At 36.6% G+C, this 20619-nt stretch overlaps 1 protein-coding gene across 6 annotated transcripts in view; it reads right to left on the reverse strand.

The window, feature by feature from the left end:
- The window catches only part of L3MBTL3 (L3MBTL histone methyl-lysine binding protein 3), a 78323-nt gene that overhangs the window by 5698 nt on the left and 52006 nt on the right, over nucleotides 1-20619 (reverse strand). For all 6 annotated transcript variants that reach the window (XM_054280179.1, XM_054280182.1, XM_054280181.1 and 3 more), the window contains exons 15-19: nucleotides 20251-20365; nucleotides 16985-17087; nucleotides 9456-9602; nucleotides 7845-8009; nucleotides 4132-4223 (exon numbers count right to left, since the gene is read on the reverse strand). In XM_054280179.1, coding sequence (XP_054136154.1) covers nucleotides 4132-4223; nucleotides 7845-8009; nucleotides 9456-9602; nucleotides 16985-17087; nucleotides 20251-20365 — 622 coding nt within the window. The remainder of the gene's footprint in view (nucleotides 1-4131; nucleotides 4224-7844; nucleotides 8010-9455; nucleotides 9603-16984; nucleotides 17088-20250; nucleotides 20366-20619) is intronic.

Raw genomic sequence — 20619 nt, forward strand, 5'->3', positions numbered from 1 at the left:
TACAGCAATACAAGAATTAACTTAATTTTGGGGTTGAGCTGTTAGAAAATCAAAAGCAGCACGGCACTGCTACAAAATTCCAAGTGAATCAGTTATACAGTCCCAGCCCACACAACATTTATGGCTCATCCACAACAAAATGTTTTTCAGTTCTTCTGAGGAAAAAACGCAAATGTCTGCAAATTGTCTGCTTCCACTTTAATTGAATGTTTTGTTTGGAAAATAACATTAAACTCCTCCGTGCTGCATTTTATCTCACTCATCCATAATGGAAGGAATGATCTCCCATCCCACTGTCCCCAAAGGTAATGCACTGGTGGGAGGCTGCCTTCAGATATCTGCAGAAAAGCAGCAGCTGCAGATGTGTGCAGCAGGAAAGAGTGAAGAGTGATACCTCGAATGATGTCAAACTGCATATGACATCTCTGTTCATTTAGATCCATTGGCAGTCCAAAAGCAACATGCCTGCTCTCTGAACTCAGGCCCAAGTACTTCCCAATTGCCAACTCTGATTGCAGAAAACCTCTGAAATTCACTTCTTAAGGAACAGCCAACAATGAACACTCTTAATGCCTAATATTCCTTAATGACATGGTTCATGCAGTTACTCACAAATCCCTATGCTATTTTTGTTGGGATTGTTCATTTCTGTTGCAGTTCCATTCTACTTTCACTTTTGAGAAGCTGCTATTAAACACAATGTTCTAGTTTTCACACATTTGCACCCAACAACTAGGGCACAAACTCCTATTATGGATTTTTGCCAGCACAGTGAGTGGGGCTGGTGTATGATACACTTAACATAGGATGTTACCATATTTGCTTGTGTTGTTCTGTTCCTCGAGCCTAGTTTTTTGTTACTTTCAAGATCTATCCTCATTTCATATTAATGCCTATTATTCTGAAGTTGATTCTTAAGCCATTTAGTCAGCACTGTCAGCCCACTCATTCATTTCTTTTAAAATAGACTCCTTAATATTTTATTACCATTATACTCTCATTCTTCAAATAGAGTTCCCTAAATGTCTTTTCACACTTCACTGTTGTGTTACAAATGCTCCTTAGAGCCTCTAATACTAATAAAAATCTCAGTGAGAAAGGAATGTAAAAGCTAGAAACTATGCTGAATGTAAAGCATATTTTACAGAACAGTATCTTTCTAATCGTTCCTCAAATCCCCTCCCTATCCTTACCCTCTCATCTTTTCCTTCTAGACAAGGTCTCTCAAGAGCTGGAAATGTTAAGTGTTCAGCTTTTTTTGCCTTTCATTCACAAAATATTCAATATATTGATAGTGCCACATAAATAATAAATAGCAGACTATTATGCTGTGTGAAGAAAATACCAGACAAATCACACCCCGTGTTCACATATATAAATATATGCATGCACACAACAGCACACAGGTACAGGTATAGTGAGCAGCATTCTCAGTCTGTGTAGTATCTGCCTCACAGGTAAGGCAAAGAGCACCAGTGGACCATGTAAAGTACATTTCACTCAACTAGGTTGAAAAAATTAAAAATAAAAGTCCCTAGCCCTGTGGCAGATAAAACCACAACAGCAAAAAAGAGGAAATTTAGATTTAGTGTGGGTAACCTTGTAACAGGAAGCCCAGAACACACAACTCTGGTTACAATCTGTATCTCTAATACCAGACAGTTAAAAGTTTTCCCTATCCTCTGGAGTAGGGAATGCTCCTGGAGTATTTCTCACTCTGCATGCTCTGCTTCCCATAAAGAGGCAATCTGTCTTTCTGGGCCATAGGAAATATGAGATCTATTCCAAGTTATGTCTCAACTGGGACATTTGGAAGATTAACTTGAGGTGAACCAGAGATTAGCCAGTTTCATCACAGAACCACAAACAGCTTCTTCAAGCACTGAAGAAAGAAAATCTGCTTGCCAGCTCCACAAGACAGCAGCCAGATGCACAAAGTTCACACTTTTAAATCTTAACCATGTCTTTTCTGATGACATTTTGCTTCAGCATCAGCCCACCTGCCTTTACGTTGTTCTTACTTTACACCACCTTGTTATCCTTCTCTCTGAGAGTTCATCTCTATCTTCCTAATGAGTTACCACAGAACAAAATATAAACTTATATTTCATAGAAGGTAAGTGGCAAACACTTTCTGGCATTACTGAGAGACCATTAACACGGCTCATTGCCTCCTGCATGGGTCTAGCTCTTAGCATATTTAAGGTTCTTAAACACAAGATTTATGCCCATAAAAAAGTTAGTATGAAGGGGCAGTGATTTCAGTGGAGTTCTTTAGCTCCAAATAATCTTTCTTCAAACAAAAGAAGACGGCAGTACACATTTTATAAAGCTATCAGTAGGGAACTGGTCAAGTGAGTATGGCAAAAGTAGGCTGAAGAATAACAAGGTAAGTGACATGCCAAAAAACCAGGTCAAAAAGCACAGGTAGCAACAGTGACAGTTCGTAAATGCACAATTATTTTATCTTGAGATTTCCATGACCATGATAGCAAGAACTTAATGATCCATTTTCCTCTTACAGCTTAAATGTGCTATCCTACTTAAACACATAATAACATAACATTATGTGTTTAAAAAGGACAAATTTTTCCAGACAATAATGTAAGAGAAAATGTTCTATTTTCCTAAATCTAACTATGCAAGGACCTAGCAAGCAGAGGTTGTTGGTGTCAATTTTGTCAAACTCAAAATGCTTCACAAAATCAGGCCAGCTTTCTTAGAATTAAAAGAACAATACCAGACAATTTAAAATGCTCCCAACTATTTGAATTTTTTTGTGTCAAACAATGCAAAAGTTAACATCAAAGCTGCATATTTCCTTCCCGCTGAAACAAAATAGCTAAAATTACTAAAAAGTCTCTTCTATAACACTAATACAGTTTTTTTTCACAGCTCCTACAATAGATGGAATTTCTCAAATTTTACACTCACCAGAGTGCCTCATATCTGTCTGAAAAGTACTGGCAGATAAATAATGTCTTAAGATAAAAAAAATACACGAGGTAAATATTTAAAAATAAACCACTATCTCAATTTTATCTTTATGCAAGCTCTACCAGTCTCAAAGAATTTCCTGCATTTTACAGAGATGAACTCACTTAAAAGGCAAGACATGTAGCTCTTGAAGAAACAGTTACTCAAGCCAATTACTCAATTTTGATGAAAGCTTTCAAACTGTTGTTGTACAAAAAATTGCTGAAGAAAACAATCTAAAAATACAAGGAATTAAGATTAGGAAATTAAGATATGTAACTTGCATTGACTTTGTATCAGTTAATAAAATTATTGCAGCAAAGCTGCACTGCAACAATGCACTGACTCGGTCTAATAACAAACCTGGTACTAAGATTTACACATGAAAAAGTCAGCAAATATAAGACTCTGATATTCTGGATTTGTGCTTTATTCTTTCTAAACAATGAGGATAAAAATTATTAATGAACAGCTGCTTCCATCTGTCCAACTGGATCTGTGAACAGCCAAGAGTTTTGCTACAGCTGTACATACAGCCACTCAGAATCACTGAACAGAAGAAAAGTCCACGTTGGAAGAAATCTCTGGAGACCATATGAGAACTTTCCTGTCTCACCAATGAGGAGCCACAATGTGGCCATCACCCTCAACAAGACTGAGGCTGGGTTAAATAAGACACCTTCATTTTGCATTGTATCTGTAATGTGTAAGTACTTTAACTTTCAATACATTTTCAAGGCAATACGTGAATCTTGTATCTTTACAATTCAGACTGGTTTAATAAACTATTTTGAAAAGTCAGTAGAAAAACATCATTGAAATGAGATTTTTATATTGCTATTCATTTTGCACTCATCCTTACAATGTGAAAAAGTTCTTGGAAAATCCTTTGATGGTTACAAGATAATCTCCTGAACAGGTAGGGGGAAGGGTTGCTGAATTTTGGCCTTTAAGGAACATCCCTTTGGAAGTTCCTTCCAAATTTGCCCCAAACCAGGACATAGTGCTGAAAGTGTTGCTGTCAACAAATTTTTGGACACAGATAGTGAATGTGGAAAATAATTTGCAAACAGTTTCATGAGAATTTCAAGGGACATCACACTTCTTAATTTCTGCAGATTTTAATTTTAAACAAATTAAGAACTGCCAATTTACCTTTGATTTCGTTTGAAATGAGCAGCTTATTTTCTGTCTCCTCATCTTCACAATCTTTGTGCTTTATGGCATCCTTTGTTTGTAGTACTCCACTGAGGAAAAGAAGATGTTCAATTTTTATTAGTACATCATAAAAATCACTGAGCATGATAAAATCTCTTGCTAGCAATACTATTGACACACCAGGATTCCCACACAAAGGATGCTGTATCATTATAAAATAAATAAAGAAAGAGGATCTTATTTCTGACTTACACAGAATGGCATGACTACTGACAAGAATTTTGCAAAGAAGGCTCAAGAATAGTGTAAACTAATATTATGTAAACCATACCAACACACTTGACTTAGTAACTGAAACTGGAAAATACACAAATGGAGGTAGTGGATGTGTCCACATCATAAGGTGGGAAGAGTGAAACCCACATATATAGCTGTGTGTCCTACAAAGCCTGGCTGGTTATGCAGCCCATTTTCAGGAGCTGTCTGAAATAACACTTACTCCTTTTCCTCTGCCCAACATTCATCTCTACAGGGCATCAAATCCTTGTCAGTACAGTTACTGACACCCTGTTGTGCAGCTGCTAATGATCCCAAAAATATCACCAAAAACATTTATATTCCTTTGCATCTGCTTTTGCATTACTTCTTATCCAGCTGCTCCCTAAGCTTGCCAGCCCAAAAATTTGCAGAGAGGGAATGTCTTTCCCCCTGTCGAGAAAAACCAGGCAAGAGATGTGGGAATAAGAGAATTTCTCAAGGTGGGGATGTATGGGGTGTGTACATTCCTGTCCTAAAGTCAGCCCTTGGGAAGTTCCTTTTCAAACTCTGCCTTCAGAAGGCATTTCCAGATATATTTCCTGGTACTTCCTGGTTTCTTACAAATTGATGACATTTTGTGTATACTTCTGCTTTTTAAGAATTTCAGAACACTTTGGTTGATTCTTACTAAACCATCACAGATACTCAGAGCATTTGGGGATACCAAGTACATAATGAGCATTTTCCAAAAATAGACACCAGACAGAATGATTCTTAGAGTCAAGACTACAAGAAATCCCACTACTGTATGAACTGATGCCTTACTATCTATCACAGAAGGAGTCAAGAACACCTTAACAAATGTCAAAATCACAGAGGAAAAGCAGATGCACACTTAACACTTTGTTAGGCATCAAGATTAGCTAACCTCAAAACACAAACCCACAGAAGAAACAGACCTATTTAATTCCACTGTTTACATTTATACCATTGAATACCATTTATATATTATATACAAGAAAACATTTGTGACTAAATCAAGTAGGAGCTTCAGGTTCACTGACTTCAACAGAAATATAATTATCACACTAGCAATGGGGCAAATGAACACTGCAGATCAGGAAATCCAGCCTTTTTAGTATGATAGGACACAAATAATAATAGTGTGACAAAAAATACCAGTGGAATGCATACAGCAGGCACAACGTCTTGTGCCACAAAGGACTTCTCCACAGTATCTTCCTCAGAAAGATTTATTCACTTAAAACTTATTTTCTAAACTCCACAAACACAGAAAACTTTCTAAAGTAACATGCTAAAATAACTAGTGCAACTAATTCTAAAAGGCAAAGGAAATGACAGCTGTAATTCAGCTAAGGAAGAGAGATCACCTAATCCTGTGAGGAAACAAGTACCTCCCTATTTTCTCAAGGGCAATTTTCATAGCAGCATACATACAGAAATTTGACCTCATTAGTTAAATATGACTGTATCATGAATTGAAGGTTTTGGGTAAGAGGCTGGGAGACAAATAGGTTTTTTTTTAAGAGCCAGTATAATTTGATTCCCAAGTCTGAGTGTTCAGCTTCCTTCTCTGTAAAGATTTCCAGAATAGAATTTTTATTACAGTGAAATTCTTTTGCTACTCTGAAGATACTTTAAAATTGGATGTGCTGTAGGCATGTAATTTTTATCTTGACTTTTAATCTCAGGAACATTCCAGAGGGACACACTGCAGTATTTATGTATATAATTATATTTTTGAAAACCAAAATTTTCTAGTATACTTGTTTGATGCATAGAGAGAGAAAAAAAAAAAAAAGAGAGAGAGAGAAAAGAAAAAGAGTAAGTGGAACCAAGATTAGCTGAGCACCACTTAGATTTAACATGACAAAATAAAACTTATGTTTGGGATCATTTGTGGTTGGTTCCTCAATGAAAGGATTCTATGAAACAGAAGATTACCTCTGAATACAAAGGTATACACAATTGAACTGTAGTCAAACATAATTAAATCCACACTGTGAGCTCAGCAACTAAAGAGCACACAAGTGTGTGTATCTATGTCTTCAATTATGCATGTGTACTTTGAATACACATCTAAAAAGATCAACTGGGTATTGCAATAAGCAGATGCTCAATATTTTATAACCCCAGCAGTTCATATATACCTAATGTTGTGAACATTATTTTTCATGCCTTTTTCAAAGGGAGATTATTCAACTGAAAGTCCTCCATGACTTTGCTGGATACATAATGAATGAGGAAAGCTAGATGATAAAATGCAGCCAGTCATCAATGTATTCAAACAGCTGAAATACAAGATGCAAAGTCTCTGGATAATTCAAAGCTGGCACAAGACTTATTCTCTTAATAAAACTGACTCAACACAGTGAACAGATAGCACAAGTATTGTTTATTTTAAGTCTTCTAAAGGTAACACCCTCTAAAAGAATAAAAGATGAAAAATTTTTTCTTCAATTAATCTTAAGAGGCAGTCTGTAAAGCCAAAGTATATTTCTAAAAAAAAAATGAATTTATTGTAAGTATGATAAAAATGATGAACTACAACTATTTTTTAACACAGGTTATTTCAAAATTACACTTGAAGCTACCTTCCTTTCTGTGCTGTTTAAATTCACTAGAGTATGACTAGTGAATGCTGTTTATTATCCTGAGCTGGAAGGGACCCAGTAAAGATCACCAAAGTCCAACTCTTAAGAAAACAGTTCAATTTCAATCATCAGCTTTACTGTGGGCTGTTTTATTTACCATAAAATACCAACTCTCGTGTCTTTCTCTCAAGACACTATTATTGCTAACCCAGTTTATATATTATGAACACAAAATAATGTAGCTCATGTAAATATATAACAAATGTCATATCTTTTTCCAGGGTGTCATTTATTTCTGTTTGGAAATAGTCAATTAATTAATGTAGCGATACTGTAACTAATGAAAAGTGTAGGGAATCCTATTGCCTCACATATCCCCATGAAAACACTGAATTGTGTATTTTTAGCTTCAAGTTTCCAAACTTGCTCTATATTTATGGTATGAAAAAGTTCTCATGTCATTTTCTGTCAAAAATGCATGCCAGATGCTGAAAGATAAAGAATTACTTTTCATTTTTCCATGTTTGTACATATTTGTACATATAAAATAATTTTGACACAATTATTTTATAGGAAACCTAGGAAGAAGAATCTCAATTTCCAATAATTGTATTGTATTTTTCCTCTCCTCTAACATGTATTTCTTATTTCTTATACACCCTGTGATACTCCCTTCCCCTCTATTTCTAAGATAAAGAGAGCTGAAGAGCTTCCATCTCCTTCCCCACTGCTTCTAAGAATTCCACAGACAAATCACACTGGGCTGCTTTGCCTGGTAAGTTGCATTTTGAACTGACTCCAAACACACTCAATACTTTGAAAGGAACTGAGAGTTACCCAGGTGCCTTCTTTTCTTTCACATTGCATAACAGGGGCTTCTTGCAAGGAGATTTATTTTCTGCATCTTCCAGCTTGGTTGTTTCTGGTACAGTTTTCCCTGATGGTCGATGGTGAGGTGAAGATTTCATACCTACATGACCAGGGCTGGGGCATTTTCTGTCACTGTTTAAAACAAATTAACAAAATGTTTAGAAGTGGAAGCAGCAAAGCTGTTTAATTTATTTTTCTCTCTATGCACAAAAAGGAAACTGAAAACATCCAAGGTGGTTTTTTGGTTAAGAAATACAGAGAAGTTTTTTTACTTGCCACTAAAAAAAACTGTATACATGGCATTTTCAGAAATCAAAATAAAGAACTCTCTTCTCTATTAAGTCAATGGTAAAATGATTAGACAATTAAACAGGAACAGAATTTGCCTAATATTATTTCTGATAATAAGCTGTCCACTTCAAATATTTGTTACACAAGAACACTTTGAGGTATTATTTTTCTCCTATACCTTCTCTCCCATAACATATCACTGTGCAGCCTTTAATGTGTTCTGTGCAGCCTCTTAATTGGCAATGAAAAAAGCAGCACTTGACACAGTCCCTGCCACTGAGGATTTTGCTCAGAGTGCCAGTGGATTCACTGTAATGGTAAGCAGGCTACCTGCCAGGGAGTAATTAAGTCACTTCAGATTTCTAAAATCCTAAATTTATAACAATCACATCAGGCAGAACTCTTAGACAGAGGAACATACTGGGTTTTAAAGCATGAAGCTGAAACTGTCTTTGAGATGGCAATTTAAAATACCATCTATTGAAAATATGTGGTCATTACAGTGGGAACTGGAAATCTTCACATTTTCACATTTCACAACATCCACGCTTTCACATTTACATTAATGTAACCCTTGAAAAGAAGGGAAAGCCTCTCTTCCTTTCCTTTCCCTTCCCCTTCTCCCTTCCCCTTCCCCTCTCCCTTTCTCTTTCCCTTTCCTTCTTAAATTATCTATTTTTCCCTATAGCCCAAAATAAGCACAGGAATCAATATCCACGATTTCTGAGATAAAATAATCATCTGAAAATAATCATCTTGGTATCACACTCCTTTGTTTTTTCCCAGTGCTCCTGTTTAAAAGCTTCAGCTACAGACTTCAGCATTATTCTTGCAAAACTCAGTTCCAGTAATTTGATTCCTCACTCCCACTGTAAAGACATAGTAGTGGCTGTTCTTCAAAGAGCTACATTAATTTACAGTCACATCAATAACACCACTACAGCAAACAAAAGGAACAAAAAGAAATAATTTTCTAAAGGGAAACCAACTGTTCAACATTCAATTTTAAATTCCAATTAACCACTTAGTAGTCTGGATAGTTACACTGAAGATGAAACCAAACTCTTGTTAAGCCATAGACAGTAAAATCAGTATCAGTCTTTGACAGCTCCATGACCTTTTTGATAAGCATTGAAAAAAACATTGTTCTTCCCTGTAAATGAAAATGTAGATAAATAGGCAGGCCCTTCTGAAACCATTCAGTCATTGCACAGTTATAACTTGCATTGGAGAACACTGAAGTAAAATATTGCTGTTAGCTATGGACATTGCTTCAATCATAATTACCTGATTACAGGAGAGGTGCATCTTTCATTTGTTTCCACTTTTCTGTTTCTGGGGATGGGACTGGCTGCAGGCATCTCCCCACTCAATCGGTCGGGTAAGAGGCTTTCTTTGTTCAAGTTCATCTCTGAATATGGACAGCTGACTGCACTAGAAGTTGAAGAACAACAATTACTCCTTATTCTCAGACACTTTACTGATTTCAAACAAAATGGCATTTCCTAGAAGTAGATGCAATAACTTGAAATAAAGAAGATTTTAAAAAATGCAGTAAGTAGTTGTACTTTAAAATGTAAGTAAATCCATCAAATAAAACTAAATTCCGCATTTTGTTTTGACAGCAACTTGTGTCACACAAATTACATTAATTTCTATTACAACATTCATTGTGGAAAATTGCTTGATAAATGTTTAGCCTGCTCCCTCATCATTTTAATGGTATTTATGCATACAACACAGGATGCCTTTGACTATACCCATGTCTCTCCAAATAAAGTCATATTACCATGGTTAGTTATTTATGTGAAGGAGGATATTTCTATTATGTAATGTCTACACAGAAGCTGAATTTCAAGGGCAAAACATGAGGATTGGAGCACATCCCCTTACTGCAGTGAGTGCCCCATCTTTGCAAATGCCATTTTGTGATACTCCATTAAGAAACTGATATTTTTACAGTCTTTCTTAACATTCACAGCACACCTGCTGTGGAAATAATCTGACAATGAACATTGACACAATGACTTTTAAATACTGCTCTAAGAAATGTGAAAGTTGTGCCAAAGTCAATAAACCTGTGTTTGCACAAGAAGTAGGAAAGGGAAAAACAGCAACACAAACCAAAACACATGGGGCTGAACTAGGATTTTTCTTTAGTAGAGTAGAATGCTCTGCAGTGTTCAACTGACTAGTCAGCCAGGCCACATACTCAACACACCAAAGATAATATCCTATACTCTGAATAGTATATACATGTTACAACAGTGAATAGCATCACACTCAAGTTTTCAAAACTATATAAGGTACAGGACAGACTGTACTAAATATGATGCTCCATTTGTGGCTCATGAGCTATGACATTAACTATATTTTGAAATTATGCTTTCCTAACTCACCTGTATTGTTACAATGACTTCCATAATTTTAAAAGGTAAAACCCCCATGGTTCTACAATTTTGCTTATTTTCTTTTCTGTGTCATGGACACAAAAGAAAGAAGTTACTGTAACTACCCGTCTTTCCATAAATCACTGTAACGTTTCATTTGTTTCACTGATAGTTACATGCACGATTTCCAAAGAGAACTGTCTAATATAAAAAACTCTACCTTGACAGCCATATGCCCTGCCACCTCCAAATTGCAAAAATTAATAGAAAAACAACAGCTTTCACTATAGTTTTCTTTCTAAAAAGCACAGCATTAAAAAAGAAAAAGGCCTTTTCATTTAAAATATGCTGTACACTCTCCTCTTCCCTTACCAACAAAGCTCTGGGATCAGAATGATTATGTAACAGCTCCTATAATGGGGTTGGACCAATATTGCTAATCGAATTTTGATGTTGCCAAGATAAACAAAAAGTTGGTGGAAATTTACATTTCTATCAGCACTTGCATAAAAGGAGAACATTCCTTAAGGCCAAGACAGTCAGCCCTTGCTGGGGTTATCAGGACAGGATATCAACAGTAGGTTTGATTTCTTTAGTTGGCACATTTGAAAACAAGACAGTATAAACATTTTTTTTAATACTATATTATTATTTCAAAATAGTTGAGTAGCTATGCTGAACTTGAATTATGAAAGAAAAAAACAGAATAGCTTCTGCTTTTCTAGTCAAGATGGGATCCCTGTTAAAGGCTACTCCAAGCAGATGTAACAGTCTGCACAGCGCTGTAAAGGGACATGCAGCCATATCTCCAGGTGATCCAATGAAGCACAGAACAGGCATCTTTTTGCCTTCTTCTGAGGAACTCTCTGTTTACACATCCAAATCAGATAGAGTCCAGCCACTCAATTTGCTATAAAACACCAAACTTGAAGTATGGTCCGCTTTTGTTAATGAATTTTTTAGCTACATGGAACAAAATATACAAATAGAAATTAACTTGGCACATTCACCTTTTATTTCTGCTTTCTCTTAAGTAGAATGTGGTATTTTATTTTAAATCTATTTATATATGTCTACTTACATTTGTTCTCAGCCTACTGGTTTTGTGTGTTTTAGGACCAGCCTCTGCCAGAGGACTTACGCTGCTGCATCTATCACAACGATTCTCTTTCAAAAGAAATACAAGATAAAAGATAAAGGCTTCTGCTCAGAAAAAGGTTTGAAGGTACCAGTGCTAGTGTGATTTAAGTTCTTGCTGTGACAAACACATACCACTGTGATGAAATACAGTTTTCAGAAATTCATGAATATATTGGTTAATCTCAGTTCTGCCATTGCTACAGGGCAAAGCATGTAATTTTCTTTTGGCTTCCTAGGCTCACAGAGGTGTTTTGAGCAATGTTTCTGAGCAGTTAAAGGGCTGTCACAAGGAAACACTACCAATGTGGTGTTTAACTTCAGTTGTGTATTATTAAGCAAGGCTTACAGTCCCAATGAAATCTGACAATATAATTGTCAGACTCCAGCAGGTTTTCTGTTTACCAACACCACTAATAGGTTTTAAATTAAAAAAACCCCAAAAAACAAAAAACAAACAAAATACCCTAAGAAAAAGCCTAAATATTCAGTCCTTTATTATAACTTGTCTGCTTATATACTACCTTTTCCCTTAGTATTTTCGGGAAAAACTGAAGTTGAATGACAGTTTCAGTCAACAATAGTTATAATATTAACAATGCTTTGGAACACTAGATTCAGATGACTTTTTATCTGTAATTAATCATTCAAGTTGCTGTACGATTTTTAAAAAACACCTTGATAGTCCTCTGATGTTACTGTTACTTGGGGCAACAAAAGAACACATGTGTTTTCCACTGTTAGCTAGGTTATAACAAAACACAGCATGAATGAACCTGTGTATGGCTTTGGATCAATCAGCAAATGCTCCTGAATCTCAATGCCTCCAGCCTTCAGTTCAGTTTAACTTGTCTACTACAAAGAATGAAAAAAATTAATCTTGTTATTCCTACATAATAGAAGTATTCGATTTATATAGGACTAAGATTTTAACACAACTCATCTCAAGGGCTCAGAAGCCTTGGTGTTTAGGTTATTTAATATTAAATAAGGATTTTTAACTCTTCTGTCACCTTAAACCTGGATTTCTGCTCCAGCTTACATTTTGCTTTAGCCCACCATTTTGAAAACAGCGCAAGTTCATAAGGTTGTTTCCAAAATGACCAGATGTCCTTGGCTTGGGGGCACCAAGGTCTGCCAGAGGCTCAGGAAGAATGGCACGAAGCAAAAGCAGCAGGTACTCAATGTGAAACCTCTGCTATTCTTCTGGCAGGGCTGTACAGCCCCCAGCACTGCCCACAGCTTTGGAACCAGTCCAACACCAAGATCTCAATTATCACTGGAGCTGCCTCAGTAAACAAACATTCACATTAATGGCACCTGACACACACACCCCCCCACACACGAGAGTAATCAGCCATCTCCAGATGCTGAAGGATCAGCACAGCACAATAATTAGCTGTCTGCAGGGCACCACTGAAATGGCAGCAGACTGACTGGCAATCTGTGTGTCCATGACACAGTTTTCCAAGGAAAGGGAGCCACTGTTTCCAGAGTCCTGCACATGCTGAGTAAAAACAGCATTAAAATAAGTTTCTGTTTTTTACTGAATCATGAAAGATGAAGAGAGAAAAAGGCAGTGCACCATTCTGATTACAGGCCTGAGATTTTCAATTCAGCAGAGGTTTTACATTTTTTCTTTTTTTTTAACTTTTTTTCTTATTTTTTTCTTTTTTTTCTACTTTTTCTTTTACATTTTTTACTTTCCAGAACTGAGGGAAGAGAAGTGTTGAGTAGCATACCCCACCTGTGTTTATTTGCAACTGCTCTTCTGTCACACTCAATATCTATCTCTAGGTGCAGTTACATACCTAACTCTTTTCTATAAAGTTCAAGGGTAGGAGGATAAAACTGGGCTGCTGGTAGGCATGGACCTTAGACTTCTCCAGACATTTGAAGATGCTCCTATCTTGTAGCAGTATGCAAATTTTCTGAAGCACAGAGTCCAGATGCAATACTCTCATCTACACCTAATATCAGAAGGGAACATAGGCCAGGATTCTCTTTTAAACTAAAGAAGAGTAAGGCAGCACTCTGTTAGGTCTAAGAACTTGAATATGAAGCACTATTAAATCTAGATTATTAGTCTTTTTGAACACTTGGAATATTGTGCAAACTTGTATTAAGCCACAGACAGGTCTCCCGGTCCAGCTGTACTGTTTGGAAATGTCACCAACACCAGCTTCTCACTGCCTTTCAGGTGCAAGTTACTGCTGAGCACTGCCAAGGGATGAAGCTGTATGAGTCCAGACTGGACTAATGGATGGATTAGACTGTCTAGAGCAGCCTATGTCCAGGTGATCACAAAGCTGGCAGCAATATATGATTAGCAAGAAACCTTCAGAGAAAAGATTCTGACAGCATCTGAAGGATGTGGGTTTTGTTTGTTTTTTTTTTTTTTCCCTGATGGATTTTTTTAAGTGATCTCTTTACTTCAGGCTTTAAGAAAACATTTTTAACTAGTCTCATAACAATCAATGCAACTATTCTCTCTCACAAATTAAAGTGCATGTGTATCATCACAGAATTCATTTTTCAGGAGAAAACTGCTTCAACAGTCTGAAGATGAATCAAGAAATCAAGAGTACTTTAGAATGGATTTGGCTGGTGCCAATGACCCTGAGACTGGCATCAAAAACCACTGAACAAAAAGATGTGACCTCCTGCTGACCTGAGGTTTCCATGTTTATATAACATGTTCTTCTACAATACAGCCTCTACCACAGCACTTCAGCTCACTTCAGCTTACACATAATGCACAGGAAGTTTGACGTTTCAGGCAAAAATCTTTACTCAAGAAGAATTGACTCAAAACTCTAATGAACTACTTACAACTGACCTCTTCACGCTCCTGCTTGAACTTGAGAATTACTGCATGCATTAAACATCAGTGTATACAATTCACAAGCACAAATATGCAGGTGATCTGCATAATGCTAACAATCTGTACGTCAGGCTGCTTCAGCTCCGCCGCACATAACCCGAGATCAACTGGTGATAGATACCAAGTCCTTAATAACATCAACTCTTCCAAAAAGTAAATGCTTTAGCACTGCTATATAATTAATCACAGAGGCTTTCATCTGATTCCTAAGGAACAAGCTCTCAAAATTATTTCAGAGCTACTTAGCATTTTAAATTATCATCTTTTCTGCACACAGGTATTTATGCGTTGCACCTCATCACAAAAAACAAGATAAGCATGGTTAAATACATTTCAAGGTTGCCAAGATAAAAGAGCCAAGGGAATGCTACCTGATGTGGAAAATTGTACAAATTTTAAAATCTCTTGGTTAATTCAGGAAAAAAGTGGTGGTAGAATGTTAGAATTTTTGTGGAAACCTGGACCCTCAAGTCTGTAGGCTCCAGAGGAGAACAAATCTCATTCTTTTCCACAGAAATACTCAGGAAACTAGAGCATCATCACAGAGGGCAAATCAATAACTAGTGAATAAGATACTTACTGGTAAAATATATTTGCTATGAAACAGCAAATATCTGTCTTACGTTCAACAAAATCTCCTTGGTTATATTTTTATACCCCAGAACTATCAGTTAATGTGCAAATAATTGGATTGCTTAGACTACGGTAAAAAAAAGAAGCACAATGAAATGCCATGAGTTTGTTTCTTTTCTTAATATTTAGGATGAGTAAGTATAACGACCTTTAAATAGCATGGAAAAGGTAGCTATAAAAGCAAAGGCTACACAAAGTAAATAGACATATAGCTCTTACTCATCCCTTCCATCTAAAACATTAGAACTTTTATTGCCGATGTTTATTTAGAGAGATCATAAATGAAAAACTTTTCAGACAAATTTACCTTCTTTTTTTCTTTCTCATTTTAAGTTTCAACTTTGGGATGAAACCCATGGTATGTTGACCTGATTCTAAGTAATTGAGATAGCACTTGCTATCTCTAAGTAATTGAGATAGCACTTATTCCCAATAGATAAGGAATTGGAATCTACTGTCCCCCAGATTAGATGCAATGATAAACCTTACAAGACTCAAGTCTACTAGAATGTGAAATTAAATGGGTTTCAGATAAGTAGTCAGGAAGCTTTTTAGGCAAATCTAGTTTAGTTCATAGTTTGTGCTCCTAACAGCACAAACAATGCTTCTGCTGCAGACAGGGAAGAATTTGCAGCAGAAGATGCCTTTTGCATATCAAAATGTAATACAGTGAGTTTTGCTGGCCAGATATCTTTGACAGGGATTAGTCAGAACCTCAACACATGGTGATATACCAGCTAAGCCTTGTAGCGTAATTTGAGTCAACAGGACATAATGATCTCATCAAAAACGTGAAAAGATTGCAGAGCTCACTCTTGGATCAAGGAAGTTTGAAAAGATACTTTTAAAAATGTGTAGATAAATAACCAAAGAGAGGTCATCTAACCATATCAGAGAGCAGGAAGAACAAAGGATTATGACATTTGAGAATTCTATGACAGTGTAATGGAAAATGACAACTTTTGGAAGCTCTAATTTGCAAAAAGGTAACAGGATGATATTTATGGTGCTTCATTCTCAACTTAACATACTGTATTACTTGTACATCCCTTACTGAAACAGTCTGGATTCACTACACACTGGAAATATTTTAAAAATAATAAAATTTCAACTTGAGAAATGTTTTCCATTTACTCAGTCATTGTCTCTCTGTCCCTTCCATTCCATTCTCTGGTGCTAATATCAACTACTGTCTAGGATGGGATGTCCATATTTCTGAATTTTACTTCAGAAGGTGTCCAACAAAGCACCTTTAGAAACACTAAATAGAAGCAGCAAGTTGTCATTCGGGAATACGTCAATGAGAATTTCCTTCCTAGCACTGCTCCAAGCCAACAAGCAAATCCTTACCCTTACCAACCATGCAGAACAAGAACACCCGAGCCATAATAAAATCAGTGGCCTCATATTTCAAGAAGTTAAAAAGTTATTGCTTTATATATGTATATCTGTCTGTGATATTTTGCAAACTGGACAGCAAGCTGAGGAATCCTCAAAGGAACAAAATACAGAGTAACTGAATCTACCAATTGTGACAAAAAGTAATGTACAGCAAATCTTATCTCAGCACACCCTGGTGAAATGAAGTTACAGATTGCTAATGTTTATTTCAGCATGCTTACCATGGCAACTGAAATAACCGCATATTTAGGTTTACAAGATTTCCTATTTTTTTTCCAGCTTGGATCTGTTTTCTTATGAGCAACAATTTAAAAGAACCATCTGCACACATCCCTCAATTGAAAGAATAAAATAATTTTCACAGGACATACCTATGATGGCCGATATGTCTTGCTCTTTTAATGTGTCCAACTCCCTTACATCCTGCTGTGGGACACCCTCCATGCTCTAAAGCTTCCACCAGTTCCAAGGGACCTGTAAGCCAGGTGAAATTACAAATGAGACTCAAGAAAATTATCTAATATTTAAAAGCTATATAAATATGCACAAATACCAGTGCATTGTAGCAAGCATGAGGAAATAAGTAAACAGAAATACTTTAATAATACATTCTGTAACAGCATGATGGAGATTTAAACAACCTAATCCATTGGAGAAATAATTTTATTCCATGTGAATAAATCTCTACAACAGAACTACATTTGTATAAAGAACACAAATCTTGGAGGAATTGCATGACATTGAATTTCTCTTCTACTATCTACATTTATTTGGAACCTGGTTGTTTTGCAAGAGCACAGAAAAAGTAAGCTACCCTATCCCTGTTCCTGAAGACAGGGAGGTGTTTGTAATGTGTACTGTTCTTACACATTTTGAAACTGAAGTTTTCCAGTAAAAAAGATGTGAAAATGAAGGCTGAAAATCCTACTAAAAAGAAGAAGCCATCAGATTTTTTTTACTCTTTCCCTTCTCTGAATTTGTGTGTCTACCTGATTTTCACCAACCCGTACAATGATGCCTGCAGAGACATCAAAGGGTGTCAAAAGGAGCTTTGAGGCCCAAGAAAACATAATGCATAACCCAGAGTTTCACAGCAAGTGAGAGACAGCCCTGCTCCAGCACACGACACTGGGAGCACCTGCTGAGCCTCTGCAGGAACGCACTGGCCCCCTCCTGTTCCTCCTGAACAGCACATGAACTTGTATCTCCCCCTACAGATAACAATACAGACATGAGAAGGTCTATTTAAATGTTTTTCCAGATGAAAGATTCTTGTTCGCAGATGGATAATGAAGGACAGAGAATTATTATGTATAATTAGAGTAGTCTAAAAGCCTTTTCTACCAAATGTTCCAGCTATGCAAAAATTACAGAACTATCACTACACTGAAGTCCAAAGACTTGTATAGCCTTTAATGACTGTAATTGGTGAGAGAACAGGGAATTTTACCTTCTCTACCTTTATACAGAAATCTTGCTTATAATGTAGCAAGTAGACTCAGAGGAGGATTTATTTGAATAGAGATGTTTCTGTAAAGAGAAGTCTTGCTTCACTGATGTTCTGATTTTGAAAAAATTAACTCCCTATAACTATTCTCTCTTCACTTAAAAAATTTTAACTCTCTAGAAATGTAATTTAAGAGGGCTACAACTGGTTGTCCATGTTTACATGAGAAGCTGCTGTTCACATCACTGTAAAACAATGTTAAAATCATCACCAATACTTGGCTCTTAATTCCCTAAGTGCTATCAGAAAGGTCATAATCCTTCATGATGACTTCATTACATCTGAAAAGAGTATGAATACATGAATACTGGGAACCGCTCTACACTAATATTGCTAACATTGCACAGCATTCACACAAAGCTTCTCATGTGAAAGGCAGGGATCTGGACCTCATCATTGAAAGTCCTATCATACAGAGGCAGAAACTGTCTTGCCTTATTTTCTTCCCTCCTTATGAAACCCTTGCAGAAGTCTGGAAATGCCTTTTAACTTACATGGAAGTAATATTAACATTTTTAAAATATTCTACATGGTAATAAAACAAAGTCATATTGTTGGATTAATATTTTATTCAGTAATCATTCTATTTTATAAGTATTTGAGTAGATTATTACTTTCTTCCTACTTAATGGATGGTCAACTTCCTCTCCTGTCATATCATCCATTTTAATTTTTGTAGCTTAACAGAAATTTACTTCTACTAGTTACAACCTAAAAGGGATGAGCAGTGCCTCCTAAGCCACCACCTAGAGGAGATGACATGCTGGGCACCTGTACCTCGTTTCTTTTATTGTCTCAAAAAAACCCAATTGATATATTTTATACTCCCACCTAGGTTAAGATTTTTATTTATATATCAATCTTACATAATAGAAATGTAACCTTTTTCAGCTCTTCTGCCTTATGATACAATTTTTATATATGTGGCCACAGACTACTTTTCCCACCGGGCTGCTCATTCAGCACACAGGACAGCACATCTCAGATTAAGAAGCTGATATGCAGCATTCTGTCTTCTCCTCATTATTCACTTTGTGCTTTGGCACTTATAGCACTCTATTCAGATTCTGAAGGCAGAATGATTAACTTCCTAACAGGCAGTCATCACTGTACTGCTGGAGTGCTCAGAAAACTAATGAATATACTCTGATCACACCCTGGATAGAAGTAATTTCTTCTTGGCATTCATTGACTTGAGGTATTGTGATTTTCAGGTAACATATTCACACTTATCTCAGATATTTTACATAATGTGACTTATCTCAGTTATTTTGCATTAATTTTTTTCTGAGTACTTGGCATTGCTCAGCATTTTTTATTTTCCAAGCACAGCTGTTTCTGACCTTCTAACAGCTGTGAATACTCAGCACTTGTGCAAACCACACCTCAGAGTCACTACATAAACCAATCTCAGAGAAGAGCACTCACTTAAAAACTCATCTGTTCAAAGTTTGGCTAAAGTGAGTTCACTGCCATTACCCAGAAACAAGGTGGGCTAGGCAGGGATATATTCACCAAAAAGTTTCTTCTCCCTGCAGCCTCTCCCACTTCTTCAACAAGTAAAGCAAAATCCCCAGAGAGGACAAGCTGGTAAATCCAGTGTTATTATTGGTACCATGCTTCTGTTAGATTTATTTTCAAAGTGGGCACCATTAATCCCTCTTTGCTCAGCTGAAGAAGAAAAGGAAGTTTGTTGTTTCTGAGGATTTGCCACAGCATCTGAAAGCAGTGCCTTCTCAGTGTACTCTGGACTCCTTTGAGCCAGAAAGCACAGTAACCATCCAGAGAGATGTGAACAAAGGATCTTAAGAGTGGTACCCTGCACCCCTACTGAGTGCCACAGCAGTTTCAGTGCTGGCTTTGAGAGGGCCAGGATTTTACACAACAGATCTTTTACACCACTTCTGGTTTTGACTTTGGTTCTTGTATTTCCATTGCAGTAAGGGTGAATAAAACCATCTACTAAAAAGTGATTAATTACTGACTGTTGATTTTGCACTAAATGTCACATTTGCAATTATTTTGCATATCTTAGTGGCCTCTCTTCTTTGAATGGCACTGGCAGGGACAAAAGGCAGCACAGCACACATGCCTTTTACCATCATTACATCAGAGTGTGGTTTCCCTTACTAAGTGGGGGCTGAAGAGGGTGTCCAGTTTTCGTACACCAGCCTGCAGGATGGATATCAGGGCTGTCCACATCAGTCCAATAATCATAAATACTATCCCAGCCATCAAAATGAACCTAAAATACAAAAAGGAGAATAGTGCATTTTGGATCAGGAAAATTCTCCATAAAAGCAGTTTACCTGAGTAATCTCTAGAAATGACATGTCCGGTAGAGAAGTCACTATCAGAGAACTATTTCAGTTACACAGAAAATATATGTACATTACATTCTGGGCTCAGGCATACTCTTACTAAAGTAAACAGTAAACAACCATATGTCACATGGTTGTTTACTGTGTTGTCAGGCTCAAATCCCAGAAATAATGCAGT

Source organism: Melozone crissalis, unplaced genomic scaffold (assembly GCF_028551555.1).
Source record: "Melozone crissalis strain CALT ecotype California unplaced genomic scaffold, PUWL_Pcris_2 ptg000027l_1, whole genome shotgun sequence".
Classification (NCBI taxonomy): Eukaryota; Metazoa; Chordata; class Aves; order Passeriformes; family Passerellidae; genus Melozone; species Melozone crissalis.